The sequence below is a fragment of the Bombus affinis genome, chromosome 3, assembly GCF_024516045.1.
Source record: "Bombus affinis isolate iyBomAffi1 chromosome 3, iyBomAffi1.2, whole genome shotgun sequence".
Taxonomy (NCBI): domain Eukaryota; kingdom Metazoa; phylum Arthropoda; class Insecta; order Hymenoptera; family Apidae; genus Bombus; species Bombus affinis.
In genome coordinates, this window is record NC_066346.1 from 6,026,742 (window position 1) to 6,043,208 (window position 16,467).

At 38.6% G+C, this 16,467-nt stretch overlaps 1 protein-coding gene across 3 annotated transcripts in view; it reads right to left on the reverse strand.

The window, feature by feature from the left end:
• Positions 1–5,770: 5,770 nt before the first annotated feature.
• The window catches only part of LOC126914061 (uncharacterized), a 59,390-nt gene continuing 48,693 nt past the window's right edge, over positions 5,771–16,467 (reverse strand). The window contains exons 1-5 of one of the 3 annotated variants that reach the window (XM_050717532.1): positions 14,036–14,176; positions 13,253–13,498; positions 13,013–13,189; positions 11,829–12,108; positions 5,771–10,029 (exon numbers count right to left, since the gene is read on the reverse strand). In XM_050717532.1, the coding sequence (XP_050573489.1) occupies positions 6,630–7,841 (1,212 nt within the window). In that variant the 5' untranslated portion in view covers positions 7,842–10,029; positions 11,829–12,108; positions 13,013–13,189; positions 13,253–13,498; positions 14,036–14,176 and the 3' untranslated portion in view covers positions 5,771–6,629. Of the gene's footprint in view, positions 10,030–11,828; positions 12,109–13,012; positions 13,190–13,252; positions 13,499–13,913; positions 14,177–16,467 lie in introns of those variants that run through there. The other 2 variants (XM_050717531.1, XM_050717533.1) reach the window with 2 other exon arrangements.

A 16,467-nucleotide genomic window follows, 5' to 3' on the forward strand; every position in this document is an offset into this window, starting at 1 on the left:
GTAATTGGGTAAATCGCATTGCGTTTTACAGAATCGTTATCGCGTAATAATACTTACATTCATCTTGTACAAGTACATATACATAACATATGTGTCTAGAAATATATGCGCGGTCACTTATCCACTTGCCTTCGAGCTAAATGTAGATGCTGATTGAAAGTAAAAGAAATCGATGTGCACGATAATAGCATAGAAAAATTGCACTGACATGCTTTCGTAATATTCACTAACTTTTGTCAAAATTCTGATAATTGTGTATCTAAATAATATTTAAATTGATACTTTGCAATAAAATCTGATTTATCGTTACACTGCTTGTTATTAAAAATTGAAACGATTTAATGTTCAATCTACACAATCTACATGTGAATATAAATTTCATGTACATACTACATACACTTGAGGTGTACAACTGTTGATCTTGATATTATTATAATGCATTCCAGAATAAAATATAACATTTATAACTTTCTGATTGTGAGAGAAAGTATTCTAAAGAAAAGTAATAAATTCATACATTTGCATCAATACTTCCATACTTATTCTATTCATTACGTTTTCCTATAACGTGTGATAAAATGATGGATACTTATCAATAATGAAATCATGTACTATTTTACATAAAAACAATGTTACTTTTAACATCGATTTTTTTCTACATCTGACCATCATAAATCAATTTCTACAATTATAATAACATCTCAAAATTTTTACCATTCGAAAATGGCAAATTTTTTATTAATTTCAATTATTATGTAATTAATTTAATTAACTAAGATTTAATTAATTTCATGGATACATTCACACATCGAAAGGGATTTAAATGTGCAACGAGTAAAATCAAAATTCGGTCGAACGAAATATACGGAACGAAGGAAACTCGATAAGAAAATCGATTTCTTCGATATTTCTCCAAAATCTACATCGTGCAGGAACACAAACGGATCGAACGATGCGTATATAATAATATCTAAGTCTTATGAAGCATTCTATTTACGTATTTCTATTATATCGACGACACGTTATTCTTCTTGTTATCGCTAATATTCTCCTACGTCGTATAAAGTAATGCACTCGCACAAACGATAAATTATCATACTTACAATCAACAGTCAACAGGGGAAAAATAAAACGATTGCATAATCACACCGCGTTAAGTCTCATTTGGCCAACGAATTGCAAGCTTAAAAAGAAGTCCGCTATACATATCACCTTATGTGTGTCAATCCTTTAAAAAGTACTGTCATTTCGATCTGTATACGTGTTGAGGGTGGCCGTGAATGAGTTATAGTTGTAGTAGTTGGGCCTGGTCCGCTGCAATTGTCACTGGGGGCTGTAGATGTCGCTGCCGGCATACTGCTGATTTTTCCTCCGTTTTTTGGTGCGTGGGAGTAAAATCGGACTCTGGTCGCCGGGATTCGAACCCGGGTTCCGAACGTTCGCAACCTAACACCAACTTAACCACTGCGCTGCCGTCGTCCTACACTAGTTAGTGTCGAGTGGTGATGGTATTTGGCTTGTCGAGTGCCGCCACAGTACCCCCTTACCAGTGATAGCGTTAGAATCTTAGTGTAATAAAGCGTCAGCCGACTGTCGTCCAATTCGTGCGGATGTTGCGCGAAGTCTTCAATGTGGCGGTGGATACCTGTCAATACGGTGCGGGCGTTCTGCGTACGAGTGTGGGAGCCTCTGTTCCTCATTTTAGTATGACGTGCTAGTGGTGATGCCCATGAACTTTGCGATGGCTACATCACTCCTGGCTTGGTCATCGTCTCGTATCCTGTCACCTGCTTTTGCGCGCGATCGGAGGTGAGGAGGTGTCGAGGTTCGCTGTAGAGTTGACTTTTCACGTCCCGTGTTCGTCGTAGCGGTAGGGTCCAGCTTGCCACAGGTCTAGATTCGCGATGATGAAAGCTCTCAGTAGTGCTATCACGGTCACACCTCAGTTTTTGCTGTCGATCACGTCGGGGTCACCAATGTTGAGGGTGGCCGTGAGTGAGTTACAGTTGTAGTAGTTGGGCCTGGTCCGCTGCAATTGTCACTGGGGGCTGTAGATGTCGCTGCCGGGATACTGCTGATTTTTCCTCCGTTTTTCGGTGCGTGGGAGTAAATTCGGACTCCGGTCGCCGGGATTCGAACCCGGGTTCCGAACGTTCGCAACCTAAGACCAACTTAACCACTGCGCTGCCGTCGCTCTACACTAGTTAGTGTCGAGTGGTGGTATTTGGCTTGTCGAGTGCCGCCACATACGTTTGTATTCTCCATCATCGTTTCATTCTATTATCCGATCGTATGATTTCCTCGATCAGATTTTTGTCATTTGGGACGTTCAAATAGCTCGAAAAGATAAGCAATTCAAACATCGAGCAACATATTTTGATCGTTTGTGTGAGTTTGAACAAATATTGATCCGCTTGAACGAGTCGATTTCACTCAAAATATATTCCAACGACCAAGTACTTGGCAACTTTCTAAAATCAAGTTGTATTCAGTTTGGATTCCAAACGTTTGAACATCTCGTGTATTTGAACAATTCTACATGCCGTATGTTAGAGGAAAAATATTAATCGCAGAAATGTTAATAGTGTAACGATGATATCATTACGAGATTCTGATGTATAAGTGGAAAGTCATGGAATATTTCTGGAGCGAGATCCACGTGATTCAATCGTGTATCCGATCTCAGCTGAAACGCGCCTGATTCTGGCAAACGTGCCAAAAAGAACTTGACGGGACTCGAACCGTCCTTTAACTCGATTTGCCACGCGTGTCAGAAGCTTTCTGCTATCCCGCTACGCTCGACATATTTGAAATCAACCGAGAACTTTACACGGATTGCTAGAAAGCTGGCCTTCCACGACACCGCACTGTCGCGAAATTCTGACACCATCGAAAAGTATACCTATAAATCAATCGAATTTGATTTATTTTCGTTTGTGTTGTTAAAAAAAAGTTTGGAGAGGAAATTTTCAAAGGAAGCTTGATGAAGTAACATTCAAGTTACACTTTGGTGTTAACTGATAATCTGATTTCTATGTACTTAATTCTATTGCTCTATATATGTTCTATATTTTACGTTTTATTTTTATGAAGAAAAAAGTGAATAGAGGATATTCGAAGGCAGATATGAGCATGAAGAAATGAGGAGATCAGCAACAATAAATTATGCGATTTGACATTATTTATGACGATTCGATAAGGAATTATTAGTAGCGTTCAGCATTGATTTTCTATGGGTTAAGAATTAGAATTCTTCACGCAGAAGTTCGTTTCATTCGCGTTTTAATTATGAACTTGTTACTCTGATTGTAGATTAATGCTATATTAATAGCAACAGTGATACAGTAATATCTGGATAATTAAACGATTGAAAAGATATCGTATCATGTTAATAATATTTCAAATTGAGAATAATATCTTACAGTACTGATAATATCTTAAAAAATCGTAAAACCGTCTTTTGGTACTTTTTTTATGCAAAATAATCTATGAAGAAAAATATCTACTTTAATAGACCAGGCTTTTCCTGGCTCGTTATTAAGTTTCAAGCAACAAAAAAATTATTACATCATAATTCTAAAATAACTTCTATCCAATATACAATTTAAATTATATTTCATACGTAATATAAGCTTTCAAAGATCCTCGAGCAACTCGCAACATATTAAAAGCTTATCCGTCCTTTGTATAATATGTACATATTATGGTATACACATATTTAAGACAACATTTGTCGTAAGACCCTATCTAACAAAAAATTAATTAAAAAAACGCAATTAACAAGTATTATCTGCAAAGTTCATATTTCTACCTCTCATCTTAATTACAAACATTCTTTCGTAAACTATGTATATCCTAATGTAAACGTAAAGTATTATAATCTTCTTCCTTTTTCCATCTTCCTTTTTTTTTCTCTTAAGATTTTAATATCTCGTTCACGACATTCGTCCATTGAGAAATAACATTCATTCGTAAGCACCGAAATGAAAGTACTTTTTACGACACTGGATACTAAATGTGTGTTAAATTGATCAGCTGAACACGTGTACGTAAAACAAACAGCGCAACAAGTATATTATTTCGGCACTACTCTACCACGTAAATTACTTCCACCTTTACGTTATAATTACACAATATATGCAGGATAATGGGGTTATACACGCACGGTTCCTGCGATACGCTATGTCGCCAAAAAATATCGTTCTCCTAATGCAAGGAGGCGCAAGAAAGGTTTGCGACAATAACAGAGCTAAGAGCTGTTTGCCGTTTCGTTAAACACACACGACTAAAAGTCAATTGGAGAACGGAAACTAACCGCGCTAAAGGGACTCAACGGAAGAACAGATTTCTTGTATACGGCGACGCTTCTCCCGCTTCCTATTTCACTCCGGTAATTGCTTTCCCTTCTCAGTTAAGTCTTTCTCGATCTTTGTTTGATGAAGTACTTTCGAGAATACTAGATAAGTACAAATTTGTTTTTTTTTTCTTTCTAAATAATGGAGTAAATATTGCAATGAATATCGTGTTGAGATTTTAGGAATTACTGCAGACTATTTCGTCTAGACTGTGACAGGTTTGTCATTTGCAATTTGTAGTTTTGTAATTTTCTAATTTCTTCAAGTACTTCTGTTCGTTGACTGATATCCTTTCATCGCTGGTTGTCATATTCGGTTATTCTTGAAGAACAAACGACAGTTACTATGATTTAGAAAAATATCGTTTCGTACTTTTTCCTCCGATTGAGAGAAACACGAAGGTAATTTGTAATAGTTCGTAATGTTTTGATTTGGTCGATTGGAAGACTGCCACTGTTGGAGACTATTTATTAGATATGTGGTGGCATATCGACAAGCCAAATACCACCACTCGACATTAACTAGCGTCGGACGACGGCAGCGCAGTGGTTAAGTTGGTGTTAGGTTGCGAACGTTCGGAACCCGGGTTCGAATCCCGGCGACCGGAGTCTGAATTTACTCCCACGCACCGAAAAACGGAGGAAAAATCAGCAGTACCCCGGCAGCGACATCTACAGCCCCCAGTGACAATTGCAGCGGACCAGGCCCAACTACTACAACTGTAACTCACTCACGACCACCGTCAACACTGGTGACCCCGACGTGATCGACAGCAAAAACTGAGGTGTGACCGTGATAGCACTACTGAGAGCTTTCATCATCGCGAATCTAGACCTGTGGCAAGCTGGACCCTACCGCTACGACGAACACGGGACGTGAAAAGTCAACTCTACAGCGAACCTCGACACCTCCTCACCTCCGATCGCGCGCAAAAGCAGGTGACAGGATACGAGACGATGACCAAGCCAGGAGTGATGTAGCCATCGCAAAGTTCATGGGCATCATCACCAGCACGTCATACTAAAATGAGGAACAGAGGCTCCCACACTCGTACGCAGAACGCCCGCACCGTATTGACAGGTATCCACCGCCACATTGAAGACTTCGCGCAACATCCGCACGAATTGGACGACAGTCGGCTGACGCTTTATTACACTAAGATTCTAACGCTATCACTGGTAAGGGGGTACTGTGGCGGCACTCGACAAGCCAAATACCACCACCACTCGACACTAACTAGTGTAGGACGACGGCAGCGCAGTGGTTAAGTTGGTGTTAGGTTGCGAACGTTCGGAACCCGGGTTCGAATCCCGGCGACCGGAGTCTGATTTTACTCCCACGCACCAAAAAACGAAGGAAAAATCAGCAGTACCCCGGCAGCGACATCTACAGCCCCCAGTGACAATTGCAGCGGAACAGGCCCAACTACTACAACTATAACTCAATCACGGTCACCCTCAACAGATACCTTAATGTAGTGAAATTGAGCTTGGATTAAGATGTAAAGTTAAAATGTTTGTAACAATATCAACTGATGTTTCTTAGAATATCGTTTGACGTTAATAGAATTAGAGTTGATATTGTATTTCATTTTGATTTTGTTGAATTGTAATATGAAGAAATATGGTAAGTCACATGTTATTTGCCTTTAAGAGTGAGCAATTTTCATCATTTGATTCATTAATTTAATATGTGACATCGTAATCCGACGTGTTTTTATTTACTTTTAAAATTGTATATGTATCTTTGCTAGAGATTTGAACATTCCGAGATATCGATTGTTATAATATTAGCTATACCGTTGGCTTTTTACAGAACCTCAAACTTCAACCACCAAACGGCGTCAATAGCAAGAAATCGATAAAAAAGAATTTATTGTGTTTCTCGCCTGTGATCTTCATATAGGAAATACACAAAATTATATCTTTCTGTTCCAACTTCATTTGACAACATAGATACCGGTAAGATTATCAAAATATGAAGATACGTTCAAATTTTTCATTGAAAAAAACTTCCATTGAAAAGTTCATGTATGCGCGACTTGTGCCAAGAAATGTTTCAGTAGTCTGATATATTTCCTATTTTTCGATATTTATCGACGCCCTTTAATTTAACGATAGTTCGTTTCAAATTATTTCATAATTTCAATAAATCATAACATCGAATAAAATCTCTAATAATGATAAATTGACAAAAGTTGTTTCAGTGTTTTGTTTGCGAGAGAATGGAATTCCGCGCAGGTTCTCGCGAAACAGCGGGAAATCTGTTCTTCAGTTAAAACACGTAAGAAACGGTGTGGAAAAGATTGAATTTAACTATGACGCTACGAAGCGTCGCGATGAAATCTCGCCGAGATATGACACTCTTGTCGCCGCTATCCACGTTCTTGCTTAACTCTAGCTGTCGCGCGTACGCGCCACAATTATGCAACTCGTCAGTCTTTGCGCTGTAGCCTACCATCTGCAGACATTCCACGGAGCTTGCTCCTCTTCTTCCTGCTTCGTCGTCAGACACTGTTCTGACAGCATCGCTTTTGGTCGGTTCGACGAGAACTTCGTTCATGTTCCTCGATAATTCCGAGTAATCCTCGTTCGTGGTTCTTTCAACTCTGTTTATTCTATTCACAGTCACAAAGCTGATATCATCTTGAAAATCTTCAGACCTCTCGTGTGATTCGTTACCTTTATTCCGGTCATCTGGAATATAGTTACTCGCCATCAGAGAAGCAGCATACTGCCACTGCTTAACCGTTCTTCCGACTCTGTTTAAGTCTATTTCTCGAGACTCTTCTTTACGATCTGATAAAATCTCGCTGCTCTCTGGCGGTTTCACGGATTCTGTACTATTCGCAGTACTATTTTGGGACCCTTCAGACCCTTTTTGTGATTCGTTACTCTTGTTCCGGTCATCTTGAACCTTCCTCGTCGTCAAAGAGGCAGCATACTGCCACTGTTTAACCGAAGAAGTTGCTGCTTTGAGATTTATCGACTCGTCGTTCGTTCCCTTGGTCTCAACACAAGAATTGCCGTTACAATCTTTCAAACTCTGTGTACGGCTATCTGACATAGATTCGATTCTCATCTTATCGTTCTCTTGCCGAGAACAAGTTTTAACTCGCGGATGACTTTCAACGGCACTTCTCTTCTCGTCGTTCACCGGTTTCAATTTAATGTTACTAAAATTGGAGAGCAACTCGTTCAATACATCGCACTTCGCCTCACCGGTGGTTTTCTTGCTCGTTTCGCCAATCTTCTTGACCGTTGTCGGCTTTGGTAAAATTGTTTCTACCCTTTTCAACGGCTCTTTAGACTCTTGTAAAATTTTCTGGATCTCTGAATCCATTTTTATCGATTCGTTTAACCAGTTCGCCAATTTCTTTCCTTCTTCATCTTTCGAAATCGATACTTCGCACTTCGCTAGTGATTTTGGGTGAACAGCAATGATTTCACAGCTCGTCCATATCTGATCCGTATCCTCAGACAACATATTTACCAGAAAAGAGTTTCGTTGAATATTAACCGGGTTAGTGATACTTTTCCTTTTTTTGAGTGATTCGTTACCTATAAAACTATCTTGTAATTTTTCATTACTTTTGCTAACTGGAATATCCTTCGTCTACTGTCTCGTGTCACCTTTAGTAATTAAGTCCTTGAAATTTCTCTCGCTCTCACCTAAACAAATATCGCCAGTATCCAAATTATCGTCTTGCACATCAGAATCTTCACTGCTGTCCGCAAAGTCATTCGACGTGAAATCACAACGATTCATTATATTTCGAAGCGATTCGTTTACGAAAATCTTTCTTCTGTACTCCCCCGTGGATTTATCGACTGAATCCGTTTGTAATTGCTGTTTGTCAATTTCCATATCCTCTTCGGCTGACGGCACTTCCTCGCTAATATCAGTCTCTGTTCTATTTGATAATAAATGTTTTTTCAAAACGTTATTCTCTACTTTGTCTTTTATTATTTGTTGATCAAAGACTTTTGCCTCGTTTATTGTCGATTGTTCTTCATTAATTTCAGTCCTTAGATACTTGTCTCTACGAATAATCGGATCTTCCTGAACAAAGTTGACGTTTATCTCATTTCTTATTAATTCCAATTTCCAATCAAAGTTATTCGAAATCGCATTGGTACTGACAGAAATAATTTCTCCGCGTTTTACATTGTGCTTTTCATTTTCAGAAGCTCCACTCTTCAAATCTTTTTCATCGTGATATTTTTTATTGTCTTCCACGTTAATTGAAGCAGTGCAGTTATTTGAAGCCAGCGCAAAACCGTTGTCCTCGGGCGCCCTTTCCGAACAATGGTCTGTAACCTCAGCCAACACAGAACAGCATTCCGCTTTCAACTTGATTAAACTCGACTCCGCTTCGCTGACGTCCGCAACATTTACTTTTTCCTCGGAACAAAGGGACTCGTCTTGTGAATCGTGCTCCATCGAAGAGCCGATCGAATCGTTGGAATTACCACGATCGTACTGGCCGAAAGATCCCTTATCGATCGCCCTGATAAAATTCGTGGCATCGTCCAGGGAATACCACCGATCCAAACTGTCCACTGTTTTCAAAATGGAACTAAAAGGTACGTCACCGAACTCGTCATGATCCTCCTGCTGGAAATCTTGTATCTGACCAAAAGCCTTATTCATGTCCGTGCAATCCATATCGTTCGTGACCTCAGTTAATTTCACGGAAGAGAACTCATCTGTCAGGGGATCGATATTTTGTCAACTGTCGCACGTGGTCTCGCCATCGTTGTTCAATTCGTGATCTGAAGTCGACGAGCTAGGTGATTCGATCACGAACCTCACTTTGGTTAACCGAGGTACCGTTGGTACCTCTTCTAACACATCGGGCCAGCCGATCGTCGGATATTTACCTTGTTACTTTTATCGACGTAATCTTCGAAAATAAAACGACTCGGTACGTCGAAATTCTCGATCAAACGATCGTTGAATGTAGCGGTCCATGTGTCCAAACATTTCTCGAATGGAAGGTTCGTGGTGGTCACGCGGAAACACAAGTCGTCCTCCTCGTCGTCTAACGATCTCTCGAAAAATTCGCGAAAGGAGTTGCGAAGGGAGTTGCGAAAGGAATCGTGAAAGGAGCTGTTGAAATTCTCGGAAGGCTCGTTATTAAAAACGTCTTCACGCTGCATCGTGTTGGACATCACATTTTGAAAATCGTGCAAAGTGAAGAACAGCGGCGGGTACTTGTTCGTCTCCTTCCTAGCAAAAGTCTCGAATACAAACGGACGTTTGTGCGGCGACTTTGTCTCGCTGGTTGAACCGCAGCTGTCGACTTTCTCGTTTTCATCTTCACTCGCTTTCTCGATCCGTACCGAATCAGCATCCTCGAGGTGCAAGGACGACGGCTGAGAAGTTTCCCCCGTCTCGTTCGAACTTAGGCTATTTAGCGTTTCTTCCGCATCGCCTACTGTCTGCGAGTTCGACGTCCTTTCTTCTGCCTGATCTTTGGCGACGTGAGATTTGATCCTTCGGACTGCTCGCGGCGGAGGCGGCGGAGGCGGTGGCGCCAAACGCTTTCTGTTTGGTTTTCTGAGACGAGTCGGTGACGTTCCTTTCGGAGATTTTGCAATTGCCGCGACCTTCGCTTTGCGCTTCTTCCGTCTCGGTGGGACTGGCGGTGTACTGCTGACAGATTCTGTACCTGGAACAACGATTGATCGGATATTGGTGTGCATGACACTGGCAAATATCAATGACGCTCGGCTCTATCGTTCCTCACTGACGTGTATGATCACTTGTTTCATAAGTTGAAGCTTTGATTTCGTCGCACAATTTGCCAAACTTATCAAAGTTAAGATCAACTGTTCACTTGGTGTATACTATAGTACAGAGACGACGTGTCAGTTTGGGAACAAAAGAGAGTTTATGGTAATGATTCATGGGATTCGCATTTGCGCATCGTAGAGATTGGTCGAAGCACAATCCGCTGATACTTAGAGAGAAATTTTGGAGTACGGAAACGCGTGGCTAACTACGGTGTTAGATACTAAAGGATACTAAAGGTGATTCCCTACAAATGACAGAGCATCCTCTACCCCTCTCTCTACCGCGAAGTCAATAACAGTGATTCACTAATGTTGCCAAGTTTAAGTTTCCTATTGAATGAAAGAAGACCCTAACAAGACGACAGGCGAAATTCTAAAATCGATCTCATACCGGGATGTGACAGAGCTAACCAGGTACTACATTCGCTTTTGGTAAAAAAAACTCTTTCATCTTCGATATATCAGTAGATTGATATATCTGTTAATTATTCTAATCCTTTAATAAAATACATTTTTCTTTTCGGCATTAAATTCTAATTTTTGTTTGTACATAGAAAGCATCGAGCTTAAATGTATAGATCAGATGTAGATTCAAAATTAAATTTGCATGACATATATCTTCGCAAGATCTTTTCTATATCGAAACATCCCTTTAATTAAAGCATTCAGAGATTTGAACGGATGAAATTGAACTTCATGTTGTAGATAATCTTCAAAAATTGAATCAAAAAGTATTCGATGAACATCGTGGAATAAACTGAAGAAAGTTGCAAATTATTAAATTTTTATTGATAAAAGACTACTGTCTAATATGAACTTCAGGTTTCCCTTGACAACCAAAGAACAGAACTGACGTGACGGTTCGTATTAAACGCGTACATAGAAAAAGGCAACAAATAGTGCCGCCTCGAACTCTGAGCAAGGCTTCGGCCGTTAAATGGATAAAAACAATTCGATTAGGTTACGTGGTGGATGCAGCTACGTTCGACATAATGGACATAATGGCCTTAATGTAGTTTGGTATACGGTTTTGCAAGTATGAGCGCCCACTAGCTTGATTGGGGAATCGAAATTTAAAGGCCAAGCGAACGAGTTAAGAAAATTACAAATTCCTTTTAAACATTCAGTATGCAAGACTACGTAAAAGAAAATTAAATACTGCTTAGTATTTAATATTTCTTTCCCTACATTTTAAAATTTCAATCCCTACATTTTAATTCGAATACTAATGGTATTTTTATGTTACATCGATGAAGTATTGATTACAGATATACATAATAAATAATGTCTTTTTTCTTATAGATAAAAAATTATACATTTAAAAATATACATATTCATATATATGTTTAAGAATTTATGTAACAATATGTGAAAATAAATTGGTCTCGAAAGTATTTATTTATCCTCTATTTCACACTTCTTTATCTTTTATAATTTAGAAGACAGGAGATTCATAAGTTGCATTTTACACTGTATTATCCAAGTTGTAATAAAATATCATTTGTTATTTTAATAGTATTCTCAACCAAAACTTTCGATATAACACGTATCTGAACAGCACACGAAAATCAATATGCATATAAATTGATCACTGCAATTAAGTACCCATTAAGTGCATAGTAACAAAAGTAGCATACGTGTTAGATAAAAATGGGTGTGTAGAGTAAATACTAACTTGCTTTATCGACGATTAAATAAAAACTTGGCGACTCGTTCTGCTGACGTCGAAGTCTTCTATACTGAGCAGCATACTTGCAGACTTAAGTGCATCATTATCGACAAGATCCTCCATGTATAAGCTGTTTGCATTGTGATTACCCATTGCGCTCGATGCGGCACTGTTGTACGCGCTCGAGGTGTTTTGCACAGATGCAACGTCGGTGGTCCTTTGAACGAGCCATTTGTTTGTCATGCTCGACATATCTGCTTCCGAGGACACGTCGAATCTGATGTCACTGAAATCAATGAAAGCGTACTTATAAAGTTCGCTAGGAAAATCAATAATCACACTGTTCAATCAGACTCTAAAAACCCATTCTATCCTATACATTGAAACTCTCCCCGTGTTCAACTTACTAATTTAATCAACTCTTATATTAATATATACCGATTAGAAGATAAATAATTGATTAAATAAAACACATGTAATTGTTTAATATTTATCTTAATACATATTTTTCAAATATATGCACATTTGCAGCATTAGTATATATTTCATTATATGAATGTAACGATATATAAGTATATTTTATAAAACTTTATCATTTTCAGTTTCTGTTTGTACAAAATAACGCGTTTAATTTCTTTTTTAATTTGCCCGACTATCTTCATTTATATTTTCCTCAAAAGACAGAATGTGGTCGGTTAATAAATTCCAAAGCTTACTGCATTACATTCTCTGCTATATCATATGCTGTAATAATTTTCCAGAGTTTAGAGCGTGACATTTAGAGAATTTCAAATTTCAAAGATAACCTACATACCAAGAATAATCAACAGTCTGTCCGTTTATAATATCCCGTGTATGTTTAAAACTATTAAGTACAGACCCAAATTTGGCTTCCATTCTTGTCAAAATTAAGTGCATAGTGAAACAGAGTACTGGGATGTTTTACTTCATTACTTTACTTAAAACAAATCAAGAATAATCCAACAAATTCACAATATAAAGTTCTACATCACCCAGTCGCAACGAAAGAATCAACCTCTTCAACTGAAAGTTCTTCAACGCAAACAAGAAAACTTATTTTCATTTCAGAAGCAACTGCTCGTTCAGTTAGCTAATATTAAAATTAAATTTAATTAAAAAGACATAAAAGATGAAGTAAGATTCAAGGAAAGGAACATTTTCATACTCACTTGAAATAGTTATTTTCCACAGTTTGTTCGTGATTCTTCATGGAGGTCGCGTTTTTACGGGAAGTAGCTTGAGAGAGAACCAGCTCGATCGTTCCTACGAGCTCTGCAGCATTTTCAGAGCGTCTTCATACCGCAAATGCAATAAATTCTGCCCGTTTATCGCTACGATGCGATCGCCTGCGGCAAATAAATTTCTCCGAATTAATGCAGCCCCGATAAAGAATGGCGCTTCGAGCTTACCTTTGTTCACGTTTCCAGCCATATAGGCCGGTCCTCCTACCGACATCGCTTGGACATAGATGCCGCCATCGCTACCCTCTGTCACTTACAACCCTATGTTGACACCGTGGCCCCTTACCAACTTAATCGTCTGCAGGATTCGGTCCTCGGCAAACGACGATTCTTCAACACACGCTGCTAAGGAAGCGGACATCGACTCGTCCTCCGGCACACGAAACGTTTCGTCATCTGTACGGATGACAGCGTCTGTTGAAAATAGAAATCATATAAAATTTAAATTTACAAATCATATAATCTTTGCATGATGATTAAATGCATCTTGTTCGGAAGAGATATTTTTATATTGAAATTAATATGTTTGCAGAAATCCTTAACTTCTTGAAATATAGGATCAATAAGATAAATTATCTTATGTAGTATATGTTATCTGATTTAGTGAATTACATAGCGCGTTTAATTTCAAGAAATGCAATTTCAAATGAGTTATATGGCATTTGTACTTTAAATATAAGAATAATATATAGTACGATGATGATACAATATGTATCGATAACATAGCGTTGCATTAAAAATTTGTTAATTGTTGTATACATTTAAATATAGGTTCGAGTGATAATGATTAACACTTGAAAAATCTAGTCGAAGTAGAGATGTCACTAACTGAGCAGATTTGCTTCCGGTAGAGGAGATTCCATTGATTGTGCGGACAATGACTGAATCGGAGACTCCGTGTCTGATTTTAATGATAGCGACTCCATGTAGTCGGTAAGGCAGATGACTTACTGCACGAGGCTGCTGTAGATCGCGCGTGTTCCCATTTTCACCCCTAGATGACGCAGCAAACTCAGCGTCCGATAACCTCCCGATTGTCTGGATGTTCTATAATTCGGTAAACTTGAAATCTTCATCTAAAACAGCATTAAGGCATTTCGATTTCAATTGATTCCAATATTGATTAATTTTCATACAAAAAGCCAAGATATATTGCAAATATACGAAACAAAATATATTGAACTTTCCTATCATTCTTGGAAGTAAATATCAGTCAAATCTAATAAAACAAATACCAAATTAACCAGAACAATAATTGAGAAACGTAGAGGATGACACGTAAACTTGAGAGTTGGATGATAAAATAAAATAGCTGAGTCGTAACGCAACTATCAATTTTGCTTTTATTAAACTTTATTATGAATTCAACAATCACAGTGGAATATACACTGAATTAACACACATAAATCACAATTCACTCCAACAATTTTATGTAAAACCTAGTTATATTTGTTGAGAATTGTGGATCTTGATGGCCGAAATATTGTTATGGAGACATTAAATTTACATTGAGCATTACTATTAACGTAGACATATATTTATTTTATAAACGATTTCTAGAATATTCATCGATACACACTTGCACGCGTCTTAACACTTTCTTCCATACCCGACTTTTCGTAGACTGTTAACCGACCAAACAGTTTACATTCATCTGTTTCTCAGTCGCCGCGCACACACATATCTCCACACACTGATATCCACATACAAACATCTCCACTATGCATTCGACCTAGTCCAGCACAAAAATTGTACATATCTCAATAATATTAATACGTTATGTACGCCACCGGTCTAAGGGTAGAAACTCGGTAAAAGGTGTTGACTATTCTAAAGATGGAGACTGAGTAGTTTTGTGACGATGTCGTGGCGCAGGAAGGCTAGGGGTAGGTGTGTCTGAGGCCACGAGATGGGCTGATTCGTTAAGGACAATTTTGCTTAGAAAAGCGAGAGCGATAGACATTGCTTTTGATTGGAGCACAAGAATTCTGGTGGACTAGGAGGGGTCTTAGCCGTCCTTGAGAGAAAGTTGCTAACGGAAAATACCGAATGGAGAAAACTAACTTTCCCGTATCTTCTCCTAGTAAACAAAAATGTAAAAAACACTGGAAATAGAAGATGCTTGTTTTTGGTCTGAAGGACCTTAATTATGAAAATGCCAAGATTTATTGATGGGTCCTTAGGATTGAGATTTGGTTGATGTTACAAGGACAACGTAGATGAGAACAGTATTGAATTTTCTGTATCAAATCCAAGATATTTATTATAATGCCAAATTTATTATAGTCAAAGCTTTAGAACGAAACAATAATTCATAAAAATGTTATTTATTTGCTAATAATGTCCAAGATTTTCTTCATTTTTACAAGTTCGTTATTACTTATAAGAGGGTTTCATTTGTCACTTATTGCATATATTTTCAATATTTTATTATATTTATGTCGGAGATGAAAGAATACTGGAACCCTCCCTTCGGAACTTTGGGAAGACCCCTAGTATTGTAATTTAGATTTCACCATAGCCGAATTAAGAAACTGTTGTCATTCGATTCGACTGTACTTATTTGAGATTTATGATAGTGAGCTCGGGCTCGAGGCGACAACCAGTCGCCGAACGTAGTCGCGGTCAAGGGATGAACGTTTTGTCTAACAAAGGCATGAAGTAACCCTATAGCTCTCCTTAAAAGAAATACTTAGGACGGGGCACGACGGTAAGCATTTCAACGATTTCTGTCCCGTGGCTCGCCACACGCAGACTCTATTCTTTGAGTAAGATGATTACCAGATGTCGACGCGTCTCCACAGTACATGTTTAGCTAGCCCAAGGATCCGCTATAAATCTTAAGATCTGTTTAACTAAAGTCCTTCAAACCGACAAACAGTCCTCGTCCCAACTACGAGAAAATAGGAGAAATCTATTTTTCTCACGAACGACGCTTCCTCTTCTCGAACTTTCTTTTAAGGGCGGCTAGCACCCTTCCCTAACCACCAACATGGAAATTGACCAATTAACAGTAACGCCAATTTCCCTCACTTTCCGAATGAAGGTTTTTCTCCACGAATCCGATGATTTCGTGCCCTTAGGCACACCCGTCATAGTTTTCCTCGACAGCGTTACCGTGATGGAGAACCACTATCCGGTACGATCTCAAAGACGATTCAAGTAACTCTCAGATACGTAGTGATTGCCTCGTGCATTAACATTGAGTACAACTTAGACGCTGAAGAAAAGTAGAGTTTGTCATCCCCTTGACCGCGGATTCGTTAGTGAGCCTAGGATCATTGTCATTAGCTTCTCGAGTATCTAATTATCGCGATTACTTGTCCAATTCCATCATAGTCATATTTGCACTAGTAAATATCTCCTCTATTGCATAATGATCA